This window comes from Ovis aries, chromosome X (genome assembly GCF_016772045.2).
Source record: "Ovis aries strain OAR_USU_Benz2616 breed Rambouillet chromosome X, ARS-UI_Ramb_v3.0, whole genome shotgun sequence".
In the NCBI taxonomy this organism is placed as follows: Eukaryota; Metazoa; Chordata; class Mammalia; order Artiodactyla; family Bovidae; genus Ovis; species Ovis aries.
In genome coordinates, this window is record NC_056080.1 from 65,163,422 (window position 1) to 65,179,876 (window position 16,455).

The 16,455-nt window shown below is 41.2% G+C and overlaps 1 protein-coding gene and 1 pseudogene across 10 annotated transcripts in view; one reads left to right on the forward strand and one right to left on the reverse strand.

Annotated features, from left to right (window-relative positions):
- The window catches only part of HDAC8 (histone deacetylase 8), a 257,682-nt gene extending 242,418 nt beyond the window's left edge, over nt 1–15,264 (reverse strand). For 6 of the 10 annotated variants that reach the window (XM_042242428.1, XM_004022188.5, XM_060408197.1 and 3 more), the window contains exons 1-4: nt 15,049–15,264; nt 14,174–14,226; nt 10,956–11,086; nt 8,166–8,307 (exon numbers count right to left, since the gene is read on the reverse strand). In XM_042242428.1, coding sequence (XP_042098362.1) covers nt 8,166–8,307; nt 10,956–11,086; nt 14,174–14,226; nt 15,049–15,159 — 437 coding nt within the window. In that variant the 5' untranslated portion in view covers nt 15,160–15,264. The remainder of the gene's footprint in view (nt 1–8,165; nt 8,308–10,955; nt 11,087–14,173; nt 14,227–15,048) is intronic. The other 4 variants (XM_042242429.1, XM_060408200.1, XM_060408201.1 and 1 more) reach the window with 1 other exon arrangement.
- Nucleotides 12,329–12,426, forward strand: LOC114111797 (U6 spliceosomal RNA; annotated as a pseudogene).
- Nucleotides 15,265–16,455: the final 1,191 nt, after the last annotated feature.

A 16,455-nucleotide genomic window follows, 5' to 3' on the forward strand; every position in this document is an offset into this window, starting at 1 on the left:
TATCACCCCTGTTGGGAACACATACTGTGCAGCAGCAGACACTGTTAACCAAACTAGTCTTCTTGAAGTTTACCTTTGATTTCTCTGATAAGTCTTTTCTGATTCTTCTCCTATCTCTCTGACCAGTCCTTCTCAAGACTCGACTTTGTAGTCCTTTCTTTTCTTGCCTGCCTTGTAAACACTGAATTCCACAAGGCTCAGTATTTGCGTTTTTCCCCCTGCATTATCCTATACATGTTTCCCAGGTTATTTTGCCTAGTTTTAATTACCACCTAGCATGCTATTGAAAAAGCATGAAAAGACCCTGATGCTAGGAAAGACTGAAGGCAGGAGAAAGGGACGACAGAGCATGAGATGGTTGGATGGCATCACTAACTCAATGGACATGAGTTTGAGCAAACTCCGGGAGATGGTGAAGGACAGGGAAGCCTGATGTTCTGCACTCCATGGGGTCACAAAGAGTAGGAGATGACTGAGTGACTGAACAACAATGCTATTGACTCCTGACTCCTGAATTTTGCATCTTTAGTGAAGATGATTGTCCTGAGCTCCAGCTTCTTGCTAGTTTAAGTACAGGTCACAAATTGGCAGCACCTGGGAGTTTGTTATGAATGCAGATTCCTAGGGTTGCCTCTCCCCCAAGACCTGAATCAGAATCTGCATTTTAATAAGATCCCTGAATATTCTGTATGCAGATTAAAGTTAAGACATCATAGGCTGGACCCCATTTCCAGCTTTCTAATAGACATCTTTAATTGGATGCTCCATAGGCACAGCAGTTCCCATCCCCTATTCTTCTTGGTTAAAGATAACACATTTACTCAGTCATCTATACAAGAAATCCAAATCACTCTTTTCTTATCATTTGTATCAAACTGGTTATCATTCCTACCTAGTCTAGCTACTAAATGGCTGTTGAATTTATTCCCTCATCTATGCTCATCACCAAAGCTTGCATCTCCTTTTGGAAAGATTATTATAACTGTAAGGTCCTAACAGATTTCTCTAGCAATATTCCACACTGTACCCCAACCAATTTACATACCAACTACTGCCAGAATCATATTCATAAAATGCAAATCTGATCATGTTACTCTTCCTGACTAAAAATTCCTTTGGTGATTCCTCATTGTTTAAAACCAAGATTCCTAACCAGGGATCCACACATGGGCTGTAGGAGATCCTTAGACTTTCTGAAACTATAATAAAAAATTTGTGTATGTACACTTCTAATGGAGAAGGCAATGGCACCCCACTCCAGTACTCTTGCCTGGAGAATCCCATGGAGGGAGGAGCCTGGTAGGCTACAGTCCATGGCGTTGCAAAGAGTCAGACATGACTGAGCGACAAACTACTATACTTTTCTAAGGAGAATCAGATTTTTAGAGTGGTCCATGACCAAAATAGGTCAAGAACTACTGACTTGAAGGATCAAGTCAAAGCTATCTGCTTGGCATACAATGACCCTTCATACCTCTCCCACCTTACCTCTAGCTACTTGCCTATAGGAACCATTGGTTTCAGCTTTACTTATGGACTTGGAAATGCCCTCAGCTTTCACACCTCTGTGCCTCTGTACATGCTGTTCTTAGAATAACCCCAAGGTCACATACACAACTAGTAAGATTGCAGTCTGGATTTGCACCTAGGTCTTTCTTCAAAGTTCATAGTCATTCCACTTGACAGTGGTTTGATATTTTATATTGTGACCTGTGCTGTGCTTAGTCGCTCAGTTGTGTCCAACTCTTTGCAACTCCATGGACTATAGTCCACCAGGCTCCTCTGTCCATGGGAATTCTCCAGACAAGAATACTGGAGTGGGTTGCCATGTTCTCCTCCAGGGGATCTTCACAACCCAGGGACTGAACCCAGGTCTCCTGCATTGCAGGCGGATTCTTTACCATCTGAGCACCAAGGAAGCCCAAGAATGCTGGAGTGAGTAGCCTATCCTGTCTCCAGGGGACCTTCCCAACCCAGGAATCGAACCAGGTCTCTGCACTGCAGGTGGATTCTTTACAAGCTGAGCTACCAGGGAAGCCCTATTGTGGCCTAGTATACACAAATATTAATACATACAACATATACTAGAATAAGTTTCATGAACTCCACCTTGATATATTAAAAAAAAAGGTGGTTGCCACCCACTAAATTGATATTATATTCCTGTTACAAGTTACTACCCTTAGTCCTTGGGAAAAAAGCTATGACAAATCTAGATAGCGTATTAAAAGGCAGAGACATTACTTTCCCTACAAAGGTCCATATAGTCAAAGTTATGGTTTTTCCAGTAGTCATATATAGATGAGAGAATTGGACCCATAAGAGTGCTGAAGAATTGATGCTTTTGAAGAATTTTAGTTTTGGAGAAGACTCTTGAGAGTCCCTTGCACTGCAAGGAGATCAAATCAGTCAATCCTAAAGGAAATGAACCATGAATATTCATTGGGAGGACTGATGCTGAAGCTGAAGCTCCAATAGTTTGGCCACCTGATGCAAAGAGCTGACTCACTGGAAAAGATCCTGATGCTGGGAAAGATTGAAGGCAGGAGGAGAAGGGTACAACAGAGGATGAGATGGTTGGATGGCATCACCAACTCAATGGACATGAGTTTGAGCAACTCTGGGAGATGGTGAAGGACAGGGAAGCCTGGTGTGCTGCAGTCCATGGGTTGCAAAGAGTTGGACACGACTGAGTGACTGAAAAACAACAACAATCCTCAGTTGAAAAACACTGCACTAGCGCTTCACTGAGATTCAGGGAGTTCTCACTACTGAGAATTTATTACCTTAGCCCCAGCAGTACCAAGGTTTTGAGGCTTCCTAGGGTTACAAAAGTTTTCTTGACAGGAAAGCATTTGCCAGTGAATTGACCATTTATATCAGTCCCCATTCAACCTACTCCTTTAAACACTAGCACAATCCCCATGCAGCTAGCTGTCCAATCTTTGTGTCTCATGGATTGTCAAATATGTCAGCAAGCGATTCCATGCAAATCTAACACAAAGTGAAATTACAAAGCTTATAAAAAAAATGCAGGCTATTGTGAAAACTGACATGAAACTGACAGCAAGGATGTGGTAGACTAGTTTACAACTGAAGAGGAGAAAAATAAATAAGGATAATGATCTTAAAAGTGGTTCAAAAGAGAGCAATTTAAATATCAAATGACTATGGAGAAGCCCTCAGGAAAACTGATGAAGCCCTTGAATATTTTGGCAAAATCAACCCTCTTAATGATCATGCTGCAAAAGTCTCACAGAAGTGAAACATACCATCTTGAAATATCATGCAATTTTTGTTAGAAAATGAGGTCCTGAACGAAAACAATCAATCCCGCAATACATTCTTGGTTTGTTATAAGAATTATTTAGCATTCAATTTTTATTAAATGAAACAAAAGAAATACATTTTAATAGTTTTTAGTTAGTCAGGTTAGCATACTAATCAAACCCTGCCCCCTCCACTATTTACTCTAAAATTTTAGTCCCTCTTTTAAATATATCCACTAAGTAGCTTTTTGTTTTGGAGAAGGCAATGGCACCCCACTCCAGTACTCTTGCCTGGAAAATCCCATGGACGGAGGAGCCTGGAAGGCTGAAGTCCATGGGGTCGCTAGGAGTAGGACACGACTGAAGCGACTTAGCAGCAGCAGCAGCAGCAGCAGCAGCAGCAGCAGCAGCAGCAGCAGCAGGTTTTTGTTTGGTATCTGCTGCTGCTAAGTTGCTGCTAAGTCACTTCAGTCGTGTCCGACTCCGTGCGACCCCATAGACGGCAGCCCACCAGGCTCCCCTGTCCCTTGGATTCTCCAGGCAAGAACACTGGAGTGGGTTGCCATTTCCTTCTCCAATGTGTGAAAGTGAAAAGTGAAAGTGAAGTCGCTCAGTTGTGTCCGACTCTTAGCGACCCCATGGACTGTAGCCTACCAGGCTTCTCCGCCCATGGGATTTTCCAGGCAAGAGTACTGGAGTGGGTTGCCATTGCCTTCTCCAATACATGTATATGTAATGTTTCAATTTCTCATCCTTTAATCATTAGTGATAGTGTTTTTTCATGTTTGTTTACTGTTTCCTCTTTTGTGAATTGTCTGTTCATGTCTTTTGCTCATTTATCTGAATTAATGTTTTTAAAAAATCAATTAGAATAGTTAATAATTTCAGCCCTTTGTTTATATTTGCTGTAAATATCAATATTTTTTGCCTATTTTTATTTTCATAAAATTTTAGCTGCAAAAGTTAGAAAACATCTCATCACACAGAATTTGAAAACTAGAGAAACATATAAAAAAAGCATCATTTAATTCTGCCACCCTAACATAACCACTATTATCATTTCCAGTATTTTTTTAAATATGCACGTGCTTTACAAAGTTGTAACAGCAGTGTGCATACATTTTTAAAACCTGTTTTTTTCATTAACCCATAAGTATTTTTCTGAAATGCCCCCTTAGTCTTCATAATCATCATTTAAAATAATAGTATAATATTCTATGAAATAGATATACAATTTATTTATTGCTAGATATTCATGCTATTTCAATTTTTTTCAATTAAATAATAGGAAGATGCCCTGGAGAAGGGATAGGCTACCCACGTATCCTTGGGCTTCCCTGGTGGCTCAGCTGGTAAAGAATCCACCTGCAATGTGGGAGACCTGGGTTCGATCCCTGGGTTGGGAAGATCCCCTGGAGAAGGGAAAGGCTACCCACTCCAGTATTCTGGCCTAGAGAAATCCATGGACTGTATTCCATGTAAGGATAAATATCTTTAGGTAAACAGTTTTTCCCCCATTATTTTGAATTATTTTGTTAGGAAACATTCTCAAAAGTAGATTACGAGATAAAAAGGGCATTAATACATGCTGGCTACCAAACTGCTTTCTTAAGGGATTGATCAAAATCACAGTATTACTACCAAACTGAGTACTACTTTTTAAAAATTCGGTTACAGACAGGCTTAAAAAGAGGCCACCTACTTACTTGCATTTCTTTGATTAGTAGTGATGAACATTGACCCATATTCCCCAGTTATACTTAAAACTCCTTTGTAAATTATCTATTCAGGTTTTTTCCCCACATATCTTCTTATACATCATACTGTATGAATGTCTGAGAAAATGCAAATCTGACACATTTTGTCATATTTATGTCAACTATGCCTTTCTAGTCTGTGTTTAGATTTTGTTTTTGAAATGACCACAAAAGTTATTTTGGTTTTAAAATTTCATACAAATATGTTGATCTTTTCCTTCATAAGTTTTTTTTCTATTCCTTCCTAAGCTTAGAAAATGATTCCCCTTTAGAAGCTTGATAATTCATTCATTCTAGTTTTTTTTTTTCTAATTTGGCTTTTTAATATTTAACTCTTCAATCTAGCTGCCACTTAGTTTACTACAGGAGATGAGGGTGTAAATGTTACAAGCTGTCACAACATCATTTACTGAACAACCCTTTCCAAATCGTTTCCAACGCATCCTTTATAAAAGATTGAATTTTTATGTGAAACAGTCTCTTTGGGAAGTGTACTATAATATCATCTGTCTAATCTTGTACCAGTGGTACCAGTGTTTTCATTATTCTTGTTTTGTATGTTTAATAGCTAGTAACATTACTCTCTCGTTACTCTTCTTTTGCAGAATTTTCTTTGAAAATCACTCTTGTTTAGCTTTCAAATAAGATTACTTGCTGTCTTACCTCTAAGAGACAAACTTCTTGAAGGCAGAACTGGTTTATTTCCTTCGAATAGATTGCTAAGAATAATAGTACTGGCTCAATAGGTACAAACATCTTCCCCACTCTTAACACTTATTTCTAAAGTTTTCAAAAAGAGTGTGCCAATTTCACTGTAATCCTGCCAGCACCTGGATATTTTGAAATTTTTTTTTTCAAATTTTGTGGAGAAAAATGTAGTATGCTTTAATTTCTGTATCTCTGCTTATTAGTGGTGATAAAAATATGCTTGACACTATGTAGGTGCTTAATCAATACATGTTGAATGAATATATGGCATGTATGAATGTACACGCATTGGGGGATGAGGAGATTACAACAAATATCGTGGTTATAAATGATAAATGCTGGCTAGATGGAAGTTTGTGGACTAAATGCCTATAATCCATTTGCAGAAAGATTCTAGAGGGGCCAAGAAGCCCCTGGAATTTGGACCTGAATTGGAGCAAGCCCTAGAGACTCTTCACTTCAGATGTGTATTTCCAGGTAGGATCAGTTGAAAGCTGTCTGAAACAGCTAAAATAATGGTGCATAGGTATGCCCACGCCTACATGTAGCCCAGAAGCCACCATAATTGGCTGGAAATAGAGTGTGCTTCTTTTGACAGCAGAACAGTGATAAGAAGTGGCAGGTACCTGGGTATTCCACTGCACACTGATCCAGGCCCCAGGAGGCCTGAAGCAGTGTATTTAAATATGTAAGCTTCTCCAGTGCTATACACAGAAACTAGATCTGACTTGTAGGACTGGGCATTTCCCATGAAATCACACTGCTTTTCTTCTCAACTTGCTAAGTATGAGAAGGCATAGAAGTCCTTGGTTCAGAGGTGCTTGGTTTTATTCCTTTGATCTATAGCTTGAAGGAGATAGGGTCATTTTTTCCTTCTAGAGATCACTGTCTTGACTTTGAACTTTTTAACAGGGCAAAAACTAACAAAAAGCAGGTTATTTCTGTTTTTAAGGGCATATAAAACTGATTACTAAACACTGCTTCTCTTTGTTCCATTGCCTCAGTAGTGGATTCTAGTAGTAAACTTACTTAAGAATTTCCTTGGTCATGAAATCTATTCACTTGATGAAAAGAATTCCATATTATTACCTTAACCTGCATATGCTGAATCTGTGCTCAAGGTTTTATTCTGAAAGATAGTGTTGTCTCTAGACTCAAGAGCCCTGGAGCAGCAAGGTCATGGCAGATGGTATGAACAATCGGTGTGTGAATGATGCATTGGCAGTTAACTACTACTGCTGCTTCATTTCACTCAAACAGCACATTGATAAGTTCAGTTTTTAAAATCTTTCTCCTGCCTGGGGCAGGGGGGTAAATTAGGAGTTTGGGATTAACAGATACACATACTACATACTCTATATAGAATAGGTAAACAGGCAGGATCTACTCTATAGCAGTATCTTGCAATACCGTATACTCAGTATCTTGTAATAACCTATAATGGAAAGGAATCTGGAAAGTGTAACTGAATCACTTTGCTGTACACTTGAAATTAACACAACATTGTAAATTAACTATACTTCAATAAAAATAAATAAATAAAATCTTTCTTCTCCAACATGTACTACAGACATTTTAAGTGACATGCCAAATGCTAAATCATACTCAGAAGTCCTTGTTAGACACAGAGTACAACTGTTTGAAATGTTAAATTCCAAAAGGACTTTTCCTGTAACTCCAAGTAGCACCCAATAGTTGTTTCATAAGCCCTTTCTCCTTAGAAAAAAAATCTAGCTCCAGCTGCCGCTTTGCTTAGAGATAGCAGCATAAATCTCCTTTTTGATTCCTCAGCCATTTGTTTTAAATCTATTCTCATCCATTCTTAACCTATTCAAAAATCTGCTTTCTGCTCCTTTCTAGAAGTAGCTCTATAATTCACCTCTTCCAAAACTTCCATGATTAATTGCTCCTTATTACTGAATACAGCTCATACACATATTCAACTGGTACCAAAATTGATGTTGCTCCCTAATTATTCTAGTTTTATTAATGTTTCTAGAGTTCCTTGGAGATAGGGCAATTTCTAGAAAGCTTAGAAGGAATTTAGGGATTGTCTAGATACACTTATCTACTATTATAAATCTACTATTGATACCCTTTGTTCTCCCTATTTTCCTGAAGAAGAGACTGATACTGAAAGAGACGAATCTATCCAGGTCAGTCAGCCAAGTTCGTAGAGAAACTAGGCATAAAGCCCAGGTATCCTGACTTTCAATAGTGCACTTTCCACTATATTATGTCATCTTTTTTAAATTTTACTTGTATCTCTTCAGAATACCTAGCTAAGTGCCACACACACACACACACACACACACACACACACACACACACACGTCTCTCAATAAATACCAATACAATAAACATAAGACTTTACATAAATGAAAACCTGATTCAAGGAAAGAAGTAGAAAGCAAAAAGGTCGTTATCTTACTTCTTTGCATGATGCCACCCTCCAGACCAGTTGATTGCTACTTTGCACATTCCATCAATCAGGCACTGGGCAGCTGTGATTGTAGCCCCTCCTACAGCTGCTGCATAGTCGAATATTCCTTCAGTGGCTGGGCAGTCATAACCTTCAGGCAAACATCAGAAGAGCTCGTTAAAAGATAAACTGGAAAAAGAGGGGTGTAATATTATGATTTATAATAAGGAATATATAGTTAGCTCTTGAACAACATGGGATTGAACAATGCAGACCCACTTATAGGTGGACTTGTTTTTTCAATAGAAAATACTACAGTACTACACCATCACTGGTAGGTTGAATCCCTGGATGCAGAACAGCAGATATGGAGGGCCAATTATAAGTTATACTAAGATTTTCAACTGTGCAGAGGGTGGCTACCCCTAATCCATGGGTTGTTTAAGGGTCAACTGCATAATTGGTCTTACTCCCAGTTTCTGGCACAGAACTCTTAAAATTCTTGGAATTCCTAAATGATGAATCAGCGACATATCTTGGTTATATTGATGAGGTGACTTGTGGACCACAACTAAGGATGGGGGTTGGTTGCCAGCAGAACCAGGCATACGAGGGTTGGAACTATCAGTTCTACCTCCTGATCTCCTGTGTGAGCGAAGAGAAACTGGAGATTGAGTTTGTAAGAAATTAATAAACAGAAACTTCAATTAAACAGAGTCAGGAGACCAGAAGGGGGAGCTCTCACACTCTGAAATAATAACCAAGTTTAACAAGAAAGACTTCTTTCCTGGCAGGGACTCAAGTCAATGAAAAGCCAGGGACTCTCTTTCCCACTCTCTTTCCTTTCCCTTTTTTCTTTTTTTTTGGTTACTATAGCCCTTCCAGCTTCCTTTCCTTCTCCATAAGAGTGTTCTTCCCTAGCGATGCAAGAAATTGCACATGGCTTGCTATGGTTGCAGACCCCAAATTCTAATTCTCTGCTGATCCCAAACCAACCCATGGTTGATGGAGAAATATCTGGCAGCCTATTTGTTTAGGTCAACAAGTTCAATCACCAATTGGCCAATGTCTTTAATCAATCATGCCTATGTAATGAAGCCTCCATAAAAACCCCAAAGAAGAGGGTTTGGAGTTTCTGGGTTGGTGAACACATAGAGATTTGGGGAGAGTGGCATGCTTGGCAAGGGCATGGAAACTCTGTGCCCCTTTCTCATACCTTGACTTCCTGCATCTCTTTCATCTGGCTATTCCTGAGTTATATCCTTTTATCATTAACTAGTAATCTAGTGACTATATGGGTTTCCTAGGTTCTGTGAGCTGCTCTATAAAATTAATTAAATCCAAGGGTGGGGGAGAGGTCATGCAAATTTCTGATTTACAGTTGTTTGGAAGCAGAGTTAACAACCTGGACTTATGCTTGGCATCTTGAGTTGGTGAGATTGTTAGAACCTCTGATTTGCAGCCTGTCAGTCAGAGCACAGGTAGCAGCTTGGGTTTGCAATTGGTGTCTGATGTGGAGTGAAGTCTTGTGGGACTGAGCACTTCACCTGTGGAATCTGATGCTATCTCCAGGTAGATAGTGTCAGAACTGGGTTGAATTGGAGGACACCAAGCTGGTGTCCTGAGCATTGTTTGGTAATGTGGAGGCAAATTCCTTCCTCCATACATTGGAATTGGGTCTGGCGCCACCCACTCCAGTGTTCTTGCCTGGAGAATCCCAGGGACGGGGGAGCCTCGTGGGCTGAGGTCTATGGGGTCGCAGAGTCAGACACGACTGAAGTGTCTTAGCAGTAGCAGCAACTCTATTAGAAAGACTAGGTTGAGGTACAACAACATATCCTACCAAAAAGCTACTGTGCTAACATCAGCTCCAAATGAGATAAATGTCTTCAATGTGTTAGAGTTAGAAAGGCTAAACTTTCAAGATTAACTAGTCACATCTTATAGATGAGGAAACTGAGGACTGAGAGGTGATATGTCATATCAGTGATGACACAGAGCCAGGTATGGGACCCTCTGGTGTTTTAAGCTCCCACCTCCACCTTCCACACATACCTCCAGTCTAGTGTTTTTCTACTAAATCATACTGTTTCTCTAGACTATCCTATTGGCCACTTATGGTTCTTTAAAAATGCGGCTGTTTAATGAGAAATAAGGTATCAAACTTACCCAGAACATAAATCTATATTGAAGTTAAAATACAAGGTCACAGGACAGTTAAATCAGTGTACATATAGACTGACCCAATCTGGGCACTGCTATTAGGGCCTAAGCAACTAAAAGGTTTTTCTCTATTTGATCCATCATTAATTTTGCTCAATTCATATGGGAGTGTAGTTAAACTAAGAGATTAATATTGTGGTTAACACATTAGTTGTTACTTTGAAAGTTTTAAAGACCATCATTCAAGTTATAAGGGTAGCTCAGCTGGTAAAAAATCTGCCTACAATGCAAGAGACCCCGGTTTGATTCCTGGGTTGGGAAGATCCCCCGGAGAAGGGATAGGCTACCCACTCCAGTATTCTTGGGCTTCCCTGGTGGCTCAACCAGTAAAGAATTCGCCTGCAATGCAGGAGACCTGGGTTTGATCCCTAGGTTGGGAAGATCCCCTGGAGAAAGGAATGGCAACCCACTCCAGTATTCGGGCCTGGAGAATTCCATGGACTGTATAATCCATGGGGTTGCAAAGAGTTGGACACAACTGAACGGCTTTCACTTTGCAAGTTATAAAAGATGAAGTAGTTATGATCTATAGATGGAGGTTGTCCGTCTCCCATCATTGCCTGGTGATGACTTTACCTAGTCCATATTCTATGGAGTCTGGATGATCATCATCTCCATCTTGGCTGACCTTCTGGAGATGCTGCAGATAGGCATCGGTGTGGAAGCTGGCCATCTCCTCCATGGAGGCCACTTTGGGCTTAACTATCCTAATAATAACAGAGAACAAAGAGAGGTGGGTGAGTCAGATCCAGAGTATGCCAAAACCTGGAAGCAGGAGCCAAACCTTCCAGCTTCTGGTTCCAGGGTGCTGAAACAATAAACATGTTCCTCCACTGCACTGCAGTCTTCATTTTCTCACATCCACTGCATTAAACAGGGGTGACAGGATAGATATGTCCCTTAAGTTTAAAGGTAGGTTAAAAACAAAGAGTAATTATATTAAAATTAAATAATCAGGTATCACACAAACTTTGCTCTGTGAGTTACAACTTTCATGACAAACCAGTAGGAAGTAATACTTTCATTTGAATCAGTTTTCCTAACTGGGCAAATACAATTCTTTCAACTAAAATTTTACTTCACTAGGCAGCTGAATTGTCATGAATTTTGAATTTGGAGTCAGAGAACTGGGTTCCCATCATGATTACCAGCTCTATAACCTCAGATAAGATGGCCATTCTGTTGTTCAGTTTCCTCATCTATAAAGTGGGGGTATCTTAAGGAACTTATGTGAAGATTAAATGATAACATACATGAAAATGCTTTGTGGGTAACTCTCATTATTATTAATAGTAAAGGATAAAGAAATAGGCAACCAAAAATGTAGAAATTTCTGTATCTGGTCACTCACATCTGCTTCTGAGAGGAAGGAGAAAATAGGCTGACTAGACTTTACTCAGAAGCTCTCAACCAACTGTTCACAAGAAGTGAAAAAATAGGAGTAATGGAGAGAATACAGGGCACTAACCTAACAACAAGGACTTAACCACCTCTAACTTCCGCTGCCTAGTCCCTATATCCTCTTCCTGACTCTCCCACTGCCACTACTGCTCTCTGGGGTGGTCTATGGACCAGCAGCAGCAGCACCTGGGAGCTTGTCAGAAAAGCAGAATTTCAGCCTCCCATCAGACTTATTGAATCAGAATTTGTACTTTAGCGCTTGCTTCAGCCGGAGAAGGCAATGGCACCCCACTCCAGTACTCTTGCCTGGAAAATCCCATGGGCGGAGGAGCCTGGTAGGCTACAGTCCATGGGGTCGCTAAGAGTCGGACACGACTGAGCAACTTCACTTTCACTTTCCTGCATTGAAGAAGGAAATGGCAACCCACTCCAGTGTTCTTGCCTGGAGAATCCCAGGGAAGGGGGAGCCTGATGGGCTGCCGTCTATGGGGTCGCACAGAGTCGGACACGACTGAAGCGACTTAGCAGCAGTAGCAGCAGCAGCAGCAGCTTGCTTCAGCAACACATATACTAAAATTTGAACGACATAGAGAAGATTAGCATTGTCCCTGCACAGGGATGACACTCAAATTTCTGAACCATTTTTGGATTGGAAGTTTTGGATTAGCAGATGCAAAGTATTATACATACTCCTCCCAGGTAGCTCAGTGGTAAAGAATCTGTCTACCAATGCAGGAGTTACAGAAAATGAGGGTTCGATCCCTCGGTTGGGAAAAATCCCCTGGAGGAGGAAATGGCAACCCACTCCAGTATTCTTGCCTGGAGAATCCCCATGGACAAAGGAGCCTGGTGGGCTACTACTGTCCATAGGGTCATAAAGAGTCAGACATGACTGAGCAACTAAGCACAGCATATCTGAATCACTTTGCTGTACATCAGAAACTAAACAGTATTGTAAATCAACTATAATTTAATAAAATAAAATTTTAAAAAAATCTGTATTTTAACAAGGTGATTCCTATGCACATTCAAGTTGAAAATGCATGACCTAGGCCACAGGGAGGCAGTAGTGGGTGTTTTTTGTTGCTGAAAGGAATTAATATGGTTATGTAGGCTACTACCATTATCAAGCAGTCTCAGCCTTAAAAATTAAATACACATAGCCAAGATCCAAGGAGTCTTGCTTCTTCTTCAAGAATACATATCCACACGAGGTGACAACTCTGTTTATTAAAATAAAAATTTTATAGTTTCTTGTACCATGTTTCCCAGCCCTCATTGCTCCCTCTTCTAATACCCTTCCTCTTGTGTATGGTAGTTGCTCAGTCGTGTCTGACTCTTTGCGACCCCATGGACTGTAGCCCACCAGGCTCCTCTGCCCATGGTATTCTCCAGGCAAGAATACTAGAGAGGCTTGCCATTTCCTTCTCCAGGGGAACTTCCCAACATAGAGATCAAACCTGGGTCTTTTTTTGTTTGTTTGTTTGCACTGCAGGCAGATTCTTTACCACCTGAGCCACCAGGGAAGCCACCACTCTTCCTCTTAACAAATCATTACTAAAAGCCTCCCTACTTAACAAGAAAGACAGTTTTATTTTTCTTTGATTTCTTAATTTTTTAAATGCTAAATAACTTGGTTTTGACTATATGCTAAAAAACTTTGGTTTTGACTGTCTAGGCTCATGGCACCCCACTCCAGTACTCTTGCCTGGAAAATCCCATGGACGAAGAAGCCTGGTGGGCTGCAGTCCATGGTGTCGCTAAGAGTCGGACACAACTGAGCGACTTGACTTTCACTTTTCACTTTCATGCATTGGAGAAGGAAATGGCAACCCACTCCAGTATTCTTGCCTGGAGAATTCCAGGGACTGGGGAGCCCGGTGGGCTGCTGTCTATGGGGTCGCACAGAGTCGGACACGACTGAAGCGACTTAGCAGCAGCAGCAGCAGGCTCATCATTTAAGTTTGGTGGTGGTAATGGTATGCCTAAAAGTCTTAAATAGAATCCATACTCTCAGACCTGGCTTAGGAGAAAAAAAAAACAACAAGCAAGCCAGAACACCTCCCAGCTGAAGGTATTTTTTATCAGATAGGTTTTAGTACCCATATGTTCTAACCCCAAAACCTCCACAAAATACCTATCCCTAGGATATTTCCCTCCCAGCAATAAAGCCCTATTTCTTAACTGCTTCAAGCACTTTTTTCGAGTTTTCTTAATTCTTCAAGAGCTTTCATTAGGCTACAGGCCGATTACCAACACTATGTATCACACACACAAAAAAAGAGAAAACTTTAAAAAAAGTACCATTCTCTCACTAATTAGCCCCACCTGTGAAGCAGGACAGTAAGGGTATGAACACTTGGGTTCAGGGTTCTGTTCAAAACACAACTTACCTCATTTGCTTATGCAGTGCATATGCTTCAATCAAGGAATGTACCATACTGGCCTAAAAACATCAGCATAAAAAGGGGATAAAGGCAGAAATGAATGGTCTCTTACATGTTTTAATTCAGAGAAATCCCATCGACTTAATCATCCTGAACAAAGAAACTTTTAACTCCCCTCCCTTCTTTTAACAGTTTACAAAGCACTTTAGACAATACATAGTATTTAAATCACTAAGGCGAAAGCTACCAGGTTTTACGGAGGTGATGGAACACTTTTCTCCCTCAGCTTCTTTTCCCCTTTGGGGATCCCTGGCAGTAGAGACACCGTCCCCTCCGCGCGATCCCCTCCCCCGCACCTCCATCCCACCCCCACCTTTCCGTTGGACGCCCAGCTGCGCTCTCAGGAAACTCTCAAAGGGAACACTTCCTCTGTCACCTGGTACAACTGTTCAAATTTCTGCTGAAGATTTCCCCTAGCCCTGTGTCCCCTTCGCTTCCTAATGCCCTCATGTTCACTGCCCCCCCCCACCCCCCAAACTCAGATCACTAAGGCGAAAGCTATCGGGCCTTATGGAGGTGATAGAACACTTCTCCCTCAGCTTCTTCTCCCCTTTGGGGATCCCTGGCAGTAGAGATACCATCCCCTCAGCGCGATCCCCTCCCCCGCACCTCCACCTCACCCCCACCTGTCCGTTGGACGCCCAGCTGCGCTCTTAGGAAACTCTCTAAGGGAACACTTCCTCCATCATCTGGTACAACTGTTCAAATTTCTGCTGAAGATTTTTCCCAGCCCTGTATCCTCTTCGCTTCCTAATGCCCTCTCGTCCACCGGCCCCTTACCCCACCCCCAAACTCACGGCGATCACCCCAATCTTTCTTACCCGTTTGGGCACTTTGGCCAGGGAGTCGCACACGCTAACATACTCGGGACTGTAAATGTAAACTGGGGGCAGCGACTGCCCAGCGTCCGCCGCTTCCTCCGACCCCTCCATCTTCCACTTACAGCCGTTTCGGAACCACCGTCGGGATCCGGCTTTTTTCGGACTCAGCCTGGGCTCGGGTTCCTGCTCCACCGATCGGCCGCAGCGGTGCTCCTTGGTCAACATTCCCTCCGAGTCTCGAGATCGCCAGCAACACTGTTCTCGCTCCCCATCCAATTGAAGGCATACATGGGCCTCCTCAGGCCAGAACCCCTTCATTTAGTGACTACAGTTCAAAAACGGGAGGTCGGGAGAAATAAAAGTCCAAATAGCTGCCAACTAGGGCAGATATTTTATGGTACAATTTAGCACAGTCAAAATTAACCATCCTTGTTCCCCTACGGGGCCATTTGAGATGAGGTCAAACCAGCTTCCGAGCATGATGGGAGATGTAGTTTTGAGAGATTTGAGTAGCGGAAGAGCGGGGGCTAATTAGTAAAATAGCCGCGAATTTGAGTTTTAGCACTTAAAAAGAAAAAAAGAAAAAGAAAGAAAAAACCCCAAACAGTCTCAACGCTTTATGAATTGCCTCAATCTGCGAATACACCGACATTAATATCTAAAGACAGACACAATGTGGCCACTAAGAGCCCGGGACCACCCAACTGCCTCAGACGGACATTTTTTGTTGCGGGACTAATTAACGGTACCAACGGTTTACACAGAAAATTCTGTGCGGCTACTTGGTTTACTGCTTTTCATTATTATCTGTCCCTGTCCATGTAAAAGTTAACAATCCCAATAATTTACTCTGGCAAAGATGGTACTACTTTCTCAAGAGGCTGCCTGGTATTCTGTAAATTGCTTGGTAGATTCCAATCAAGCAATAATGTCAAATCACTCTTTGAAAATTGATGTAGAATAAGATACTCTAGGTGACGTTGGAAACTGTAGCTCCTCTTCCTTCCTTCCTTTTGTCTTTGCAGCTATACAAGGGTTAGGGAAATATTTTATGTTTGGTGTGAGGGTTCATAAAAACTATTTTATGCTGAAGCAGTTTTAGAATTACCACCAGTATTTCCAGGTTCCTGGGGGTTCCTATTATCTGATGGAAACTAGCCAATGTCCAAGTCCCCAACTCTCATATCAACATGAACTGACTTTACTAACACCTCTCAGACAATCCAATATACTTACTTCTTTAAGGATATTAAACATTTATCAAGTATTGTGATATACACTTGGACATATTATCTCATTTCATCCTTGCAACAGTCCTATAAGAGGTTGTAATACACCCATTTTACAAATGTAGTTTAGAGAGAGAAAATACCTTAAAATTTATACACTTCCAAGTAACTATTCAAA